Source organism: Peromyscus californicus, unplaced genomic scaffold, assembly GCF_007827085.1.
Source record: "Peromyscus californicus insignis strain IS unplaced genomic scaffold, ASM782708v3 Scaffold_19__1_contigs__length_69161282, whole genome shotgun sequence".
In the NCBI taxonomy this organism is placed as follows: Eukaryota; Metazoa; Chordata; class Mammalia; order Rodentia; family Cricetidae; genus Peromyscus; species Peromyscus californicus.
In genome coordinates this window covers 35,144,953-35,162,429 of record NW_026294491.1, presented here as the reverse complement: position 1 = coordinate 35,162,429, position 17,477 = coordinate 35,144,953, and the positions used below count along the sequence as shown (strand labels likewise).

General features: G+C 46.6%; 1 protein-coding gene across 4 annotated transcripts in view; it reads left to right on the top strand.

Moving 5' to 3' along the window:
* The first annotated feature begins 418 nt into the window (after positions 1–418).
* Npas2 (neuronal PAS domain protein 2) overlaps positions 419–17,477 on the top strand; it is a 182,948-nt gene continuing 165,889 nt past the window's right edge. The window contains exon 1 of one of the 4 annotated variants that reach the window (XM_052745085.1): positions 419–521. Coding sequence is in view for 1 of the 4 variants with exons in the window: in XM_052745081.1 (XP_052601041.1) it covers positions 7,798–7,898 (101 nt within the window). In the remaining 3 variants the exon portion in view is untranslated. Of the gene's footprint in view, positions 522–798; positions 931–1,111; positions 1,662–7,797; positions 7,899–17,477 lie in introns of those variants that run through there. The other 3 variants (XM_052745083.1, XM_052745084.1, XM_052745081.1) reach the window with 3 other exon arrangements.

The window sequence follows — 17,477 nt, the reverse complement described above, 5'->3', positions numbered from 1 at the left end:
CGTTCACTCTCTTGTCTCCGGACCCCCTCTTCTCACCTGGTGTCCCCTCACCCACCCACCCACCCACCCACCCACGTCCTGAATCACAAAAGCGCGTTGGCCTGCCCTTCCAGGTCGGTTTGGGCAAGGGGGAGTGACAGTTATGTTCTAGCAGACAGGACACCCCCCCCCCCCCTCCCGTGACAGCAGAGCAGCAGCAGGCACTGTGATGGTTTCCATTTTCCCCGGGTGCAGTATTCTTTGCTACCCCCGTAGTGACAACTTTAACGGGACCCCAGCAGGCAGCTCCACAATGTCATCAAGCTTGCCTCCCCTCTTCCCGGTTCGGCTCCAAGCACAACCTCCACCCTTGCACCGCTCCCAGTCCTGGCCGAGACTGACCGGACCCCCCACATCCATGCCCCAAGCTCATCCTTGAAGCCCCCCGAAGGACCCGCAGCGGTCTTGGGGGACGCACGGGTGTCTGCGCCGCCGAGAGACGCCGGGGGTCGCAGGGTTCGTGTCCCTGCGGCACGCGCTGAGTGAGCAGCTCAGACTGGGTCGGGGCCAGGAGGGAGCGGGCAGCCGCTGGAGCCTCAAGGCTTAGGAGGAAGAGGAGGAGGAAGAGGAGCGGGAGGAGGAGGAGGAGAGGGAGGAGAGGGAGGAGGAGGCGGCGGGGCGGGGAGGCGGCGGCGGCGGCGGTCCCCGGCTCTGCGCGCCCAAGAGTTTGCGGCGCGAGCGGCGGGCTTTCCCGCAGGACCCGAGGGACCCGCGCAGCAGCCGCGGAGCTCCGAGACCCCGGCGGCAGCGGCGAGAGCAGCGCCTCCCGCCGCCGCCCGGGAGAAGGTCCCCGAGCCCGCCTGCCGCCCCGGCTCCCAGCGGCGGCGGGAGGCGCGTCTCCCCGGCCCAGTCGGTGCCCGGCCTGGTGGGGCCGCCCCGACCGGCTCGGAGGTAAGAGACCACTGCGCCTGGGGACGCGTGATCTCGGGTGGGAATACGTGCGCGTGGCTCGCGGCTCTGGTCACCTGCTCGCCAACGCTGGGGACGCGCGGGGCAGGGAGGGACGCTCGGGCGCGACACCGCGCGAGGCTGCGCAGCGCAGGCACCCGGGGGTGGGGGCGCGGGGAGGTGAGTCCTGCGCACTACGGGTCCTGTCGCCCGGGGCATCGTGTCCCACCGACCACTGCTGCTAGACGGCCGGTGGGCTCCCGGAGCCGCTCGCCAAGGGAGAGGACTAGGCACCCCGAACCTCGGGATTCGGGGGCCCTCGGAGGGTACTAGAGGGGTACTGCGTCCCGGACAGGAGCTTTGAAGATAGCCTACTGCCCTTCCAGAGAGCCACAGCGTGCATCTCTAAGCTTAGGGAGCCCGGGACGCCTGGAGAGTGTGGCTACCGGGTCGGGGCCCTGGTGTCCCTGCGTCCCTGGGTCTGAATTGGCCCAGGGCCGGATTGAAAGCCCGTCTTTGTGCTTAGACAGCGCTAGGCTCCTGAGACTCCCGGGGTTGGGTGCTAGAACGTTGTTTTACTGGGAGGTGTGCCCCCTCCCCATGTAGAGGAGAGGTGCACCGTGACCCTTCTAAAAAGCCACTTAGGGTGGGAACCAGGGGGCAGGGACAGGTACCGAGAGGCTCAATTCAAAGCCAGCCTCTCCCCTCTGCCCGCCTCTCCTTAACTGCTTAAGGTAAGAAAGTTTGTTTTCAGCTCTGTGATTCATAAATAATTAGTAACCAGTTTTGTTGACGAGGCAAGATGGAAACCTTAAGTAAACACGCGCAGTTCCACGGACTCTGAAATCTCCTAAGGTTAAATCCGAGAGTCTTCAATTGATGAAGTTCTAAGCTGTAGCGTTCAACAGGTGTTGCAAGGGTCCTAGAGGGGCCAGCCTAGTGTTCCTTCTCTACCCATTGCGTTAGGATCCGCCCCCGAGGTCGTGGTTAGCTTGCTTCTTTACAGGTGAATATTGAGTAGTTATTAACTGAGTCGGCGGCGGAGACAGCTAGTCTGTCTCAATCACTAGAACTCTATTATCCTTAGTAGGGTTTTCTTTAATAGGAGGGATTTCCCATTTGGACTTTCCAGGTACTCAGTCCTGAATCCTGAGTTCCTGGCAGGACTCGGCTCGGTCAACACTTTTGTGTCTCCCACAGTGAAGAAGCCCCCATCCAGCTAACTGGCCAACTAATTACGGTTCGCCTGAAAAACAGAGCTAGCCCTGGAAGGCATCCTTCAGACTCAAGAGCAAAACATGGCTCGAGCTTTCTTCCTTCCTGCTCCTAAAATTCCCCTGAAGGAAAATGTTGCCAGAAATAACCTCCAATTTATTTTAAATAACCCCCAAATAAATATAGTCATATTTTTAAAAGAGACATTGCGATCTGGGCCACTATTTTACAAAGCAAAATTTTTCGTTACAGACAAATGTGAACCAGTAGCAGTCAGTATTGGCATTTCCCAGCAGTCTACTTACAGATTTAGTTAAAAATAAAGTGTGGAGCATAAAAGCATTCAGTAATTACCCTCTGTCTCAGAGAGACATGGAGTGTGGCTTAGAAGATTTGTAAATGTGCTTTTTGCCATTTTCCCTCAGAAATCCATACCTCTATTTATTTGCTGATTTGTCCCACCGTGCAGATGTAGAAATGGTTTTATTCTCACTACTCCCCAGAGTGGCTTCTTGGGGAGCAGGGCAGGATATACTCTAGAGAAAGTACATTATTAATAAAATGTTAAGCACACCCCCCACGAGTTAAACATGTCTAGAGAATGGACTGAGACATTCACTATTAGTGTGTTGAAAGGAAAAACCCCTGGGTATGATAAATGTTCAGATGGTAACTGGAGAAATGACCTTTATGTAGGAAATAATTTTAATTTTTTTTAAAGCTTACTTAGTTGTTTGTAACAATTTGGTCCCTGCTTTATATTTCTGGCTGTTCAATAATGGAAATATAAAAACAATGAAAACAGTAAAAAAAAAATCACTTGCTCTGTCACCGACTTAAATCCATCTTTCTTAGGTGTTGGTTACCTCTAAAAGCAGCTACTTTTCAAGTGTAAGAGTCAATGTGCTAAATTTCTTCAGGCTAAATTAATTCATGGCTTTCTCCATCTTTATATGATTTTTTTTTTGCCCCAGAATTTTGCTTATAAATAAACCTTCAGAAGCCAATGGGCTGAATTTTAAAAACAAGTACCTATGTGTCTTGTCCTTGACGTGAACGGCGGCCACCTGCGAACCGCTTCTGTGATTGAAACACAGGCTGTTCTGTGCTGACTCCCTGCACACTGCAACATCTCCCCCAGCACAGGTCAAATTGTGAGGGGTTGAAAATAGCCTAGTGACTCAGTATTCTTGGCTGCTTTATGCTAACAGTTTAATTGGCTTCATCATAGCAGGCATCTAATCGAGTTTCACATTTAAGTAGCGAAAATGGTACTTGAAGCCTTATTGGCTTACAGGGTTGTTTGATTAGCATATTTCCCCATTCCCATTCTATTCGGAGCAAAGACAGGAGGTTGGGGATGGTCACATTCATATCTCATCTCTTCCTCTCATCTCTATGAGGCCATGTTCATAATAGGTGCTCAATAAATAGGTGTGGGAAACAAGCTGAATTCTCAGTAATCACTATCCAAAGGTTAGAAATTTCTGAATGCTAATGGGGTACTTAGCTATGAGTAATCCTGTGTTAAATCAGATGGTGATTAATAGTACGTAAGTACATCGGGAAACAATTATTAAACACAAGCACGTAAAGGAGACATTTTCCTTGTAATCTTTAGCTAAGGCGGTGCTGTTTCTCATTTGATATTTTTTTTTTTTAAGATTAGGGGTCACGTGCTATGTTAGGCAAAGAGTCATTTTCTTAGGTAAATTTTCCCTAGAGGCCACTTGAGTGTCTGCAGGTCAGAATGTCTGGTTCCATTTGATGATTCAGAGCAGAAAAGAGAGTTTTCTCTTTTATCCTGCTGTGAAATAAACCGTGTGTATAAAGGGGAGGAAGGGGTGGGGCATCAGAACACAGTGAGTCACTAGGGGTGGGGTGGGGGGTTGTTAAATGGAGAGTCTAGTTCAGGAGCTTCGGTGTATCTCACCAGCTCCCAGTGCTATACTCTGAGCAAGCTCTGGGATACACTTAACCCCATCAACACATGCTTACCTAAATCGTGGGCCAGATGATGCAACACGTGGAAGACGGGTCATACCTACATCCTAGGAGCTGAGAGATGAGGAGGAAGAGAGAAGTACATTGATTCTTTTAAACTGGGAGTGAGGTCAGGCCGTGCCTTTCTGCAGGGTGGGGGACCAGGAGGAGGCTTGGAAGGGGTTTTCTGGGACCTTGTGCTGTTGTGTGCATGGAGGAGCACGCTGTGACTTGGCAGGAATAAGACACAGTCTGAAGTCAGAGAGGCTTGGGGTAGCTTCCCTCTCACCTGAGGATGCATAGTGGCAACTGTGTAACTTTTATAAGCCTGAATATTCTTGTCAGAAAAATAGTGGAAATGATGATCGTCCTGCCAGGTCTCTGGGATTACCAATAAGGGATGTACAGAAAGCCTAGCAAATGGGATTGTTTTTATTGTTATCTCTGCTCCTGGAAGTAACTCTCCACCCACATTCCTGTAAGCAACCCCAATAAAACTCACTGGTTCACCAAGACGGACTTTGATGGTATCTGTACTCTGGTCCGTCACGAGCTCCCTGTCTAGGGTGATTAGATGTGTCTGTAACATCTCCCCAGGAAGAGGATAGTCTGTCACACAATAGTAAAATATTAAAAAATGGTGATCATTTTCAACATTATTTTTCTCTTTTTAAAACCACATTGCGTAGATGTTGGAAAAGAAGGAAAATAATAAGGTGAATGAAAATACATATTTGGTCGGAGTGCTTTCCCGTCCAGTCTCCTTCCTGAAGTTTAAAATGTTTATAGTAGACTTAAAACCCACACACAGCCTATTAATCCCTTTGCTCATCTCTGTCACATAATTCCTGACAGAAGCAGCCGAAGGGAGGAAGGAGACATTTGGGCTCACCGCGTGGGGTGCAGTCCATCGTGGTACCGCGTGGGGTGCAGTCCATCATGGTAGCGAGGGCAAGGCTGCAGGAGGATGAGGCAGCTGGTCACATTGCATGCTGTTTATTCAGCCCAGGACCCCAGTTCATGGAATGATGTTGCCCATATTCTGGGTGGGTCTTCCCAGGAAACCCCTTCACAGATATACTCAGAGCTGTATTTCTAAATCCAGTCAAGTTGACGATGACAATGAACTGCCACACATACAGAAAACCTTATAGAAAAGGGTGTCAAACAACAGGACATATTCCAATAAGAAGCAAAAGCTCCCTTCACCCCCAGTGGCCTGCTTAGCCACCATTTCCCACTTTTGAAAGAAACTTGTCTTCTCAGAGAAAAAGAAAGAAAGAAAGAAAAAGAAACCTGGCTTTTCAAAGCAGTTGACTCTCCCCCACTGGGTCAGGAGGTGAATACTGATGAGCAGCCCTGGAGGGCCTGGAGCCCTTTACAGTGATTGGCCCCAAATGAGCATTGGGCCCTGTGATAGCCAATAAAATGTGAGGTGAGGCTACTCAGGGGCTTCTGGGAAAGTTTCCCTAGCTCTTAAGAAGAGGTAAGGGAATAAGCCACCCTTCTCCTACACAATCCTGTGGAGGATGGGTGTACTATCTGTTAGCTAAGCAACCATGGGCCACTGGGTGAGCAGGGCTGGAAGAAAGCAGAGATGAGACTGGAGTCTCCATAGAGGAATTCCCCAGAAAGTCCACTCTGAGACATATCAAAGCTCTTAAAACCCTTACTACTATGTGTACCAGGCCCAGTTAGGTTGTTGTAGCTAAAGTCAGTTGTAGCCTGGAATCCCCCTCCCTTTACAAGGGGGAGCTATTGAACCACAGAGCATGTTCTGCGGCTCATTCTGGTGCATTTACACACGTAGGCACAGATTTTAGTACAAAGCTCCCTCTCTGCATATTATTGCCTATTGTAAAAAGCAACTGTGTGGCACAGAGCTTTGTTTTGTAAAAATCATCACTTATATCCACTTTAAGGACCATATAACATCATCCAATGTGGCCACAACCTGGTTTATTCAGCCCATGTCTACTGATCAACGTTGACTATATTCCTCCCACTTTACATTTTTATTTACCTACTTAATATATAATCATTTCATCTGTATTTCATGTTTTTGTAGGTCAGGAATTTCTAGGGAAGGATTCCTAAGTAAAAGGTGCATCTGTTTGGAGTGTTGGTAGATAGTGTCTAATTGGTGACTAAATAATGGTACCCATGTTGCCCGTCCACGGGGCTTGGCTGTCTCGTCATTGTGTCTTCACGGCACTGTGTATTACCCAGATTTCAAATCTCTTCTGTGCCTTTTCACATGGAGCTTATTTCCACCTGTGACTGGTTGAATGTGCTAAGGTAAACCAGAAGATGGAGAGTGTGGAATGCAATCGTTTGTTGGGAAGTGTTTCCCTTGTGTGTAAAGGTGCAAAAGGACATGTTAGAAACTGAGGCTGTCTATGAAAATTAAATAGATGTTATTAATCTTGTAGTAATCTTAGAAGATTCTTAGGAAATGACAATAGAAGATCTCTAGTGATGTGTTTCCTAGAAAACTCCAAGGAGAGAGACTTTCAGGTCCTGGTCTCAATATGTAGCTCTGGCTGGCCTCGAACTCATAGAGAGTCATCTGCCTCTGCCTCCAGAGTGCTAGGACCAAAGGCATGTGCCACTGGGCCCAGCACCACACCCATGCACTTCTGAGAGGCTTTATTGCTGGGGGGACCCTTGGGTGAGCATCCGACGCACTCTGCTTTGAGTTTTCTGAGGACTCCATTGTCACTTGCAAATACTTGTCGCCCTCATGAGACACAGCCAAAGAGAAGGTTGCTGGATTCTTTGACTTTTTCACTTCTGCCAGAGAAGACAGGGAAGAAAATGGGATGGACGGAACTCCAGAAGTACTGATTGCCTTTCAGGAAAAGATGGTCCACAGAGTGCTCCTCTTGCTCTAGCAGTAGCCGTCCACTGCCCTCTGCTAGGGAAGAGAAAGGGAAAAGACACACACAGAAACTCTCCAGGAGGAACTGGCCACACAAACAGAGATGGCTTCCTGTTGGGAACACTCAGTAGCAGGCACTTGACATAGCTTTTTGGCCTTTATTGTGTGGTTTCCAAAGATGCTGATAAGAATCAAATAGTCTCTGAGCCATCTGCAATAGCAACAGATGACAGAGGAAGCTTGGAGATGACCAAGAAGTAAGGGCATCTCTATTTCCCATGAGTTTTATTAATAGCTACATTTTTTTGGCATACAAATGTGAATGACTTTTCCTTCCTTGATTCTGGCTGGCTAATTTTAGTTAAAGCCCCATCCCCGGTTCTCTGAGTAGGACTGAAGTGCTTCTGCGAGTCGCGGGCATCACTAGGATTTGGAACTTAGTGTCACGTAGAAACCTTCATCCAGTGTTGTGCTAGTCAGTTGTCTGACACTGCGATAAAATACCTGAGGCTGACTAGTGGAAAGGAAGAGGGGCTTACTTGTGGCTTATTTCAGAGGTCAATGTCCTTGGTCACCTGGCTCTGTTGCTTTCTGCTTCACAACAAGGCAGACCATGAGAGAAGGGCTCTGTTCGCCTCATTGTGGCCAGGAAGTAAAAGGAGACAGACCATGCAAACTAATTTCCTTCCTCCAGGCCCACCTCTTAAAGGGTCTCCCATTTCTCCATAGTACCACAGGTGGTGACCAAGCTTCCAGCATACAGGCCCCTGGAGCGCATTGAAGATCTGTGTATGCTTTCGGATTTGATGGTTTCCACTTCCCATTGTTTTGCAAGGCTGCGGTACATTTGGAAATGGGTGTCATCATTGCCATGCTCATCTCAGGCGAACAGGTCAGAGCAGCCTCCTGTTGACAGCATCTGGGACAGGATAAGCTAGCTCACTTGGGGCTGGAGAAGTGAAGACAGAGGAGGCCAGGCCGACTGCGGTCCTGACCAAACCAGTCATTACATCTGCCATGTCAATGCTTTTGTGCTCTGTCTCTGTCTCAGTTCATTTTTAATTGCTGTGCTAAGGCACCATGAACAAGGAGAACTTAGAATGTATTTAATTTGAGCTTATGATTTCAGAGGGCTAGAGTCCGTGATGGCAGAGCCACAGTCTGGTGGCGGTGGCTGGGGTAGCTGAGAGCTCACATCTCGATTCACAGACAAGAGGCAGAGAGGACACACTGGGAGTGGAGTCTTTTGAATCCTCAAAGCCCTTCCCCCCAAAGACAACACCTCTTCCAACAAGGTGACACCCCACTAATTCTTCCCAAACAGGTCCACCAATGGGGGAACCAAGTATGCAAACACATAAGCTTGTGGGGGGGCCATTCTCATTCAAACCACCACAGTCTTGGAAAGACACAGCCTGCCATTCATCAGTCCTGCAAAAGATGCCGTTTCCCTAGAGACCAAAATCCAATGGAAATAAGAGGAACACTGTTGGACCCAAGTTAGGGAGTATGTTTGTGGCGGGGCTGAGCATGAGGCCGGAGCTCTGGACTCAGCTTATATGACTGCAGATCGATGTCAGGGAAGCTGTTGCTTCTGGAGCCTCTCTGCCTTCTCCCTTCACAGCGGCAGTCAATGGGATAAACTCACTTCAGTGCAAATGAGCATGGCCGCTATGAAGCGGGCTTCAGAGCCTTTGTGCCAGGGACCGAGCATGTCATCCCCTGCAAATGTGGGCCTTGCTTGCTTTGCTAACAGCCTCTAGGTGGGTGGCTCAGGACAAACTGAACTTTCTTCAAGACAGGGGAGATTCTTACTTCCGAGTTGCTTCTGGGGCTTTCCACATTCCCCCCTTGTCAAATCTCAGCCTGTCACAGTAGAGAGCGGTGACGTGGCCTTAAGCCATCTCTGGTCTGGGTGTCACAGAAGTTCACTACTGTACTTTCTCTCCTGAAATGCACAAGTCTCCCCTGTGCACCAGGTTCACTAGTGGGCATAAAACAATTGCCCTCAGTCTCCCCTTTGGAGAATGTATGTAGGGTGTGGGGAGTGTCTAGATACTGGGATTTAGAGTTCAAGGTGACCTTGATGTAAATAGCCCCCTCTCCATCACTACAGAATCTCCCTTTACGTAGCTTATGCTGGCCTCAAACTCACTGTGTAGCCTAGGTTATCCTTGAACGTCAAGTGACAGGTGTGTGCCACCACACTTAACAACCATAGAATTCAAGGTTGGGGATGAGAGACAGCAGATGTGTCCCCTCAGGAACCTCACATTGATTTTTCTATGGGCAAACAGTACTTTGTCTGCCTTCCCACTTTGGGCCACATTGGTATTCATCCTTAACCACTGATTTCTTTAGAAATCTGCCAAGCTCTCAACTAGTCTGTTTACATGTTACCCTGGCCTTAGCATTATTGGATTTTCTGCCATTCTGTACTGTACAAGCCCCGGGCAGTTTTCATGTTCTACAAAAATGATGGCGTTCTAGGCATCAAGGTGATGTGTTTGGTTTGCACCACATTTGTTTGGATATGTATTGATTGACATTCAATGATCCCTGGTACCCTTGGGGCTGGGAGATTCCAGGATTCATGGGAAAAATCTGAGCACGCTCAAGTTCCTTATATAAACTGATGTAATGTTTGTACATAAACCGCACACATCTGTGTGCTTTAAATCATTTGTACATTGCTTATAGTCCTGAAAATCATGTCACTGCTACGTAGATCATTATTATACTATACTCTTGGGGCCATAACATCACACAAAAAAATGAGTCCTCAAAGGGGTCTCGACCCACAGGTTGAGAACCACTGCTCTGATGGGTTCCCTCTTCTGTGTTCCATGCTTGGAACACTGACAAATCCCCTACAAGAAGCTTGCTGCTTGCCAGCTTCAGACTGGATGCTATAACCACTTGCTGGCTGAAACCTAGAAAGTAAGGGTGCTCCTAAAGATGATGTCATGCATGCACTTTTAGAAAGAACCGTTCTTTCTGTGTTCTCATTTCTAAAATATGTCTTCACAAGGTAGCTGTGAGGTGGCCATCCAGGTGACCTTTACTTAGTATAGACAGTCTCTTTTGGTCTCTGCCTTCCTTGTATCTTGGGTCATATCACCATTTAGTGGCAGTCTTCATCCTCATTTGGTCCTCTTAAGGTGGTATCACCAGGATGTACTGGCTGAAGGCTCCCTCTGGGTCTTCTTTTATATTTTTATTAAATTTATTTATTCTCTCTGTATATGTGCGTATAACACACCCATACATACATGTACACACACACACACACACACACACACACACAGAGAGAGAGAGAGAGAGAGAGAGAGAGAGAGAGAGAGAGAGAGAGAGAGATCTAGTATTTAAACTGTGACTAAGGACATACAGGTAAACCACCACTAAAAGCTAAGAAATAGAACAGATCTGAGACCATAAGAGGGTCTATCTCCTCTCCCATCATGCCATGGCTCAAATGTGGAGGTCAGAGGACAACTTGCAATCATTGTTTCTCTTCTCCTACCATGTAGGTTTCTAGGCTCAAACTCAGATGGTCAAGCTTGGTGGCAAGTGCCTCTCCCCGTGAACCACCTCGATGGTCCCGATGTTTGTGTTTTCTAACATCTCTAGCATATGTGCTTCAATTAGACGCCTATAAAAACATTCCCCTGGGCCTTGAGTGTGTCAGTATTGACTTATGACCTTGCTGTAAATCACAGCCTACATGGTCACACAGGCCCTAACACTTTTGTATAGCTTAATGGAGACAGCCTGTGGCCCATAACAGAAAGCTTTGGCACCTTGACCCTGTTGATGTGACCAAACAACCTTGGCAAGTCCCATACACCTGAGTCAACTTCTTTTCATCTGTAAAGGGAGATAACAATATGCATAGTTGAAAATCAGGAGCATAGAATGCTTACTAAAGAGCTTCATATAAACAAGAAGTCACAGTAGTTTTTTTTTTTTTTTTTTTTTTTTATTGCTGCTGTGACTCGTTCATCAAACCCTTGCACACGAAGCTGGGGACATGCCAGCCTCAAAATGTTTTCTCTTTGAATAAGGCTCTTGTGGGTTTTTTTTTTTTCCGACTATGCACACTGTATGCACACACAATTAAAAGCATAACGCAGCTCAGTGTTCTCTTGAAAGCCAACACAATAAGGGAAAGTGAAAGAGTTGATGGTAGAAAGGAAACACTCAGAATGTCTTGGCAGTTGCTTGAATTTGCAGTTTGCTTTCAAAGGCCTTTTCCACTTAGAAGAACAAAGTACGGTGATAACCTTGTGTGCCTGAGACTGCAATCCAAATCAAACAGCCTCTGTGAGTTCCCATGGCTTCTGAATTTTATGGGTTGTGTGGGACTGTTTATATGTGACAAATGTGACCTTTCTTTATTATTTTGTGTGATTTTTCTTTCTTTTTTTTTTTCCTAAAGAAGTTTGGTCTGAGGTACCCAGTCTCAGCTCCTCCCTCCCTGAGAGGATCTTGCTATTTTTTGTCCTGTGCCAGAGTCCCTCAAAGAGCAAAACTGAGCTGATTTTCAGTGGTACCAGAATTCTGACTGCTAAGGTGGCCTGATGTGGAAGGTAAAGGCCTCAGACATCTCCTATTAATGCAGCCCATGTTTCCCAGATGGAAATTGGAGGTGAACACACTCACAGGTCCCTGCCTTGGCACTGGAGCTTGAAGGTGACACCAAGCCTGTCCATTTCTGGGTGGCTGGGTACTTTCCTTCCTCCACTTGGACCCAAGGACACCTGGAGAATCAGGGGCTCCTTGGACCCTGGTTCCAGCCAGTCCACAGGAATGAGGCTTCCCCAGGCGCCGCTAACTCATGCACCGCCCAGAAGACCTGGGAGGGACGTGCTGTACACAGAAAGGCCAACTTTGCCCTGCCTCCCCTTATCTCTCCACGTGCTCACCACAATCTGTGTTCTGACATGTGAATAATAAGATAAAGAAGTCCGAGTTCTGTAGACAACCAGTACAAGGAGAAATGAGGACAAGGCTGGGCTGGGACTGTCCACACTCCTTCAGTGAGACTCCTCGCTGTTAGTTGCTGACATCCAACTTTTCAGATAAATAATTAAAAAAAAAAATGTACCTTGCCTCTGTAATGAACAGTAAGTACTTATTTTAGTAACTGTCCTGGGTAGTTTTGTTGCCAGCGTGGCACACCTGGACAGAAGGAGCCTCAGTTGAAGAATTGCTCCAATTGGATGGGCCTGGGGGGTATGTTTGCAAGGCATATTCTTGATTGATTCAGGAGGGTCCAGCCTACTGGGCAGTGGCATTCCTGGGCGGGTGGGTCTGGGCCCTGTAAGAAGTGTAACTAGCTGAGCATGAGCATGAGCTTGAGAGATGCCAGTAGGCAGCATCACTCCATGGTTTCGGCTTCAGTTCATTCCTTGAGCTCCCGTCCTGGCTTCACTCCCTAGTGGACTATTACCTGGAAGTATAAGCCAAAATAAACCCTCTCTTCCTTGGTTGCTTTTGGTCCTGGTGTTTTCCATATCAGCAGGAATGAAACTATGGACATTGAGTTGAAAAACTGGCAGATAATTGTCTATCCTTTTAGGATACCGTGTGTCTCCCCGCTACATTTTTATACTGTGTGTGGGTCAGCTCAGGAAATAGCTTGTCCATCATCTCGAACATGCCTCACTTCCTTGTGATGAGAACATTCACAATTCTCCCTTCTAGCTGCTTAAAAGATGACATTTCCTTCAGATGGCTCGGTGGTTAGAATCACCCCAGCTCCAGGGGATCTGACACCCTCTTCTGGCCTCTGTGGGCATCTACACATACATACATACATACATACACACACACACACACACACACACACACACACACACACACACACACATTGAAATAAAATAAAAATAAGGCTTTAAAAAAGAACTCCATGTTGCCTCATCATTTGCTATCATCAATCTCTGTGTAAGGAGACACCAGAATGACTTCTCCTATCCAGCTGGAGTTTACCTTAACTTCCAAGAGTCCTCAGATTCGCGGCAGCAGGGACTTGGCCGCAGGATTCACACTTGCACTCTCCCTTCCTGGGCATCTCCTTATCATTTCTCCTCTAGCAGTTACACAAGTAGACTCTCATCAGCTCCAGGCATCACCTTGGAGGGGGGAGCCCCAGCAGAGGTCATTGTCATCGTCTCCACACATATCTGACTTCCCTTTGCCTCAGTGATACTCTCTTGAGGGCAGGGTTACTTTATTGCCTTTTTTTTTTTTTTTTTTTTTTCACAGAATACGTTGAGGCCCGGAGGAGTGAGATGAGTCACTCAACTGGAGTCAGAGCTTGAATGTAACCCTTTATAAATAGGGCCTGAAATAGAATTACCGGTGTTTATTTACTTTTTTTTTTTTTTTCTGAAATGCCACCTCCAAGGAGATAGAGAATGTGCCTGGAACAAATCAAGCATTCGAAGTACACCTTCTTCGACTTAAGCACTTTGCTCAAGTGTGTGGTTATTGTGCGCGGTGGGGTGTGTGCAATTTGGTGTCCGTACGCCACCCAGCCCTGGGGGAGAGGAGGCTACCAGTGAAAGGGTACAAAAGAGGAGCTCTTGCAGGAAAACCTTTTTAGGGCACCATCATTATTCCGTTCCCTGCCATCTTTGCGTAGCTAACCTGCTTTTCAAAATTGTTTCTCTGCCTGTAATAAGGCCTGTTAAATCAGGACACTCATTCTGTCGCTCCTCATTTTCTTGCAGGCAGGTACAACTTCCTTCAGCCAGGCTCAATTGCCAAGTCACTGTTTTAAAAAAAAAAATGGTGGGAGCTACCTTGGCTACCATGTTTGTAAACCAACATTTCACCTAGGTTTGTATCCCCCTAGGTGCCTAGAAAACTGTGGAGAAGTCTCTAGAAGTGCCTTCTAGAAGTTGGTTAGGGATATGGTAAAATCTGCCCCCTCATACATGAGTGCAAACCTCGATGCTCAGTGTAAAATAAAGGAAAATATAACCAAAGCATTATAGGCTTTCCAGCAACAGAACTGTCCAAGAATGATTTTTTTTTTTGCAAATTAATGTATGCATATGTGTGCTTTTGTGGAGATATGCACATGGGGGTGCAGGTGTCTGTGGAGACTGAAAGAAGGGGTCAGATCTCCTGGAGCTGGAGTTTCAAGCAGCTGTGAGCTCCACTCCGAGGTGGCATGGGTGTGGGGAACTGAACTCTGGTCCTATGGAAGAGCAGTAAGCACTCTTAACCACTGAGCCATCTTTCCAGTGCCAGTAATAGCACTTTCCGGGTTGTTTCTTCATTTTAACTGTAGGGGAATACCCCTGAGGAGGTCTACTTACTTTGCTAAGAGCAGGGCAGGACACCACAGCCTCTCCCACCTCCCGCCCCTCCTCTGATGGCTTTGGCAGCTATGGACAGAGGTACCAGGTTCTTCTTGTATGGGAGCACCAGGGAGCCCAGTTATATCTGTTGCTTATTTGCCTACCTTTCTGCCACCACCATTTCTGAAATCAAACAAAATCTATAAACATAAAGATAATTTGGCCTGTCTTACAGTTGACATATGTATGCACACACAACATCATATTTATCCCTTGAGGGTTTAAGTTAGCCATTCAACGCCTCCTTAGAATGAGCCCAAGGAATTACTATTTTTTTCCTTCAGAATCCTTTAGTAATATCTATTTGTATTATTTCTGGCTGCACGTGAAAGGGTACAAAAGAAGAATCCTTGCATGCACAGTTTCAACACTCTAGGAAGTCAACACTCAAATTGATTAAGGAAGGGTGTCAGATCGAAGGAATAACAAGCCAGACGAAGGATGTGGTACAATAGTGGAACACGTGGCTAGCAGGGAGGAGGCTTCGATTTGATCCCAGCAATATAGAAAGATGGGTGGATGGATGGATGGATGGATGGATGGATGGAAGAAAATGAAAGAAAAAGAAAGAAAGAAAGAAAGAAAGAAAGAAAGAAAGAAAGAAAGAAAGAAAGAAAGAAAGAAAGAAAGAAAGAAAGAAAAAAGGGAAAGGGAAAGGGAAGGAAAGAAAAGGAAAGAAAGTAAGATTGGTAGGTAGCAGACAAAAGTTTCTTTGTAGAGCAATGGTGATATGGGATGCTGAGTTTTCCCAGGTAGGGGAATATTTAGTCAGAAATACCAAAGGATTGCATGAAGAGCATGAGAGAATTGGATGACTTGGAAACAAAGGGATTCCCTTAGTTCTAGGGTAAGTCTTTTTCCAAGATAAATAATCAAAACCAAGGATATTTTTGAGCACTTCAGTACAGTTTTACTGATGGTCATACTCCTTTGCTATTTCTAGTGAGTTAGGGTGCTTACAGACATCTGGGTCATGCAAGAATGGGACCCACCCTTGTAGACTTTTCCAGTGTTCTAGGGTAAATTCTAACACCCTAAGAAGGCTGTTACGGAAAAATCAAAGCCCTTCACTCATTTGAATTCTTGTAGAATAGATAATTCATTTAGATCATTGAGGTCCAATGGTATAACTATGCTGTACCCTTGAAAGGCTGTATTTGCCCTCACCGTCCATTCTCTGTGTTATGCCTTCAGTACTTTTTTTTAAAAAAGACAAACAGATTGCATTCTACATTTGAAGTATTTTGATAAGTACCAAAGAAACTCTTGGCTGCATTTGGAGTTAGTTTCCTATGTGATTGAAGTTAAACTGCGTTTCCTTTAAATGAGTGCTTTTGTCCTCTTCGGGCTAAAAGGAAGAAAAACGGGGCACATCCCGAGAAGAGATGATGCAGAAGAAAGGCATCTTCAGAGTTGTTGCTTTCCAGGAATGGCTCCACTGGACTGAGGAGTTGGACTGGCTGTGAGTCAGAACGCCAGAGCCATCATGTTACAGAAGGGAGCCTAAGGCTCAGCCATGGCAGAGCCTTTGAGGAAAACACCTCCAGCCTCCCATTCTGAGGTTGCCTCCTGCCTCTTCTTCACTGTGCTCTCTGGAACAGCCTTCCTCTCTCTCCCTACCTGCTGTCCAGTAGAGGCGCCAATCATCTTAGGAGCAAAGACAGGATTGTCATGTAGACATAAGAGGAAAATCTTAGGTCATCTAAGCTCCCAGTTGCTATCACCAGTTTGGTTCATTTTTCTGACTCCCGTAAGTTGGATGTTAACTGTGCCCTCCGTGAACTCAGAATGTGATTTACTGTCCTTGAAGCTTGATTTGCAGAGTTAGTGAGTGGAGGTACAGAGAGCTGGTCTCCAACGTCAGGAGACACCCCCCCCCCAAGTCCAGATCCTTTCAATACATTTATTTATTTATTCATTGTGTGTCTGTGTGTGTGTGTGTGTGTGTGTGTGTGTGTGTGTGTGTGTGTGTGTGTGTGTGTGTGTTCTGTGTGTCTGTGTGTGTTACAGTATGCCTGTGGATTTCTGAGAATAATTTCTGGGGACTCACTTCTCTTTCCACCATGTGGGTCCCAAGGATTAAACTCAGGTCACCAGACTCACTGGCTGTGGCCTTTACGGGCCAAGCAACCCAGCCCACTGGTCTTCCCACCATTTTTAGCCTCAGAGAAGTTATTTACTCTGAAGCGCTGAAGTGAACAAGGCCAGTTTTAGCCTCAGAGAAGTTATCTACTCTGAAGCGCTGAAGAGAACGAGGCCCACTTTTTGTTTGTTTTGTTTCTATTTGTTTTTGTTTTATTCAGAACTATTTGGTTTTTTAAAAATTGTTTGAGTTTTTTTTTAATACACTGTACATTGTATTTACATTATTTCCATCCTTCCTGTCCTCCTCCAGCTCCATCCATCCATCCATCCATCCATCCACCCACCCACCCACCCACCCACCCAGCCTACTGAGTACATTTAGTGTTGCTTATATGCACATGTCTATAGGGATGACTTCTTGGGATTTGACACACTATTGGAGACTCATTCCTGGACAAAATAATTCTCCCTCCCTCGGCAGCCATTGGTTGCCCGGAGTTCTTCATCTATGGGTAAGGATTTGTGAGACTTCCCCATCCATGTTGGCATATGGGCTGGTATGGTCATCATGCAGGTTGTGTTTAGGCAACCATATTGTTGAGATTTCAAGGATACATTAACCCTCTCCTATCTAAATGATGTTATCTTGAAGCAGGTATCCTAATCCTCTGACTGTCACCCGTGTTTCTGTCCTTTCTTCTACAATGTTTCCTGAGCTTTAGGTATAGGGGTTATGTTGTAATGTATCAGCTGGGACTGGGCACCCCCCACACTCCACTGATTCTCTGCATTTGGGCCAGATGTGGCTCTCTGTAGTAGCTTCCATCGGCTGCAAAAAGAAGTTTCTTTGGTAAATGGGAAGAACTATACTTAGATTGTTGGCAGGCACTCAGTTGGGACTGGAGATGGGCCACCTTCCACTTGTGATGATCAAATGACATAATAAGGGTAGACTCATTTTGAAAACCATCGGTACTTAAGACTAAAGTGTATTTTACTCCTTTGTTTTAGGGAAG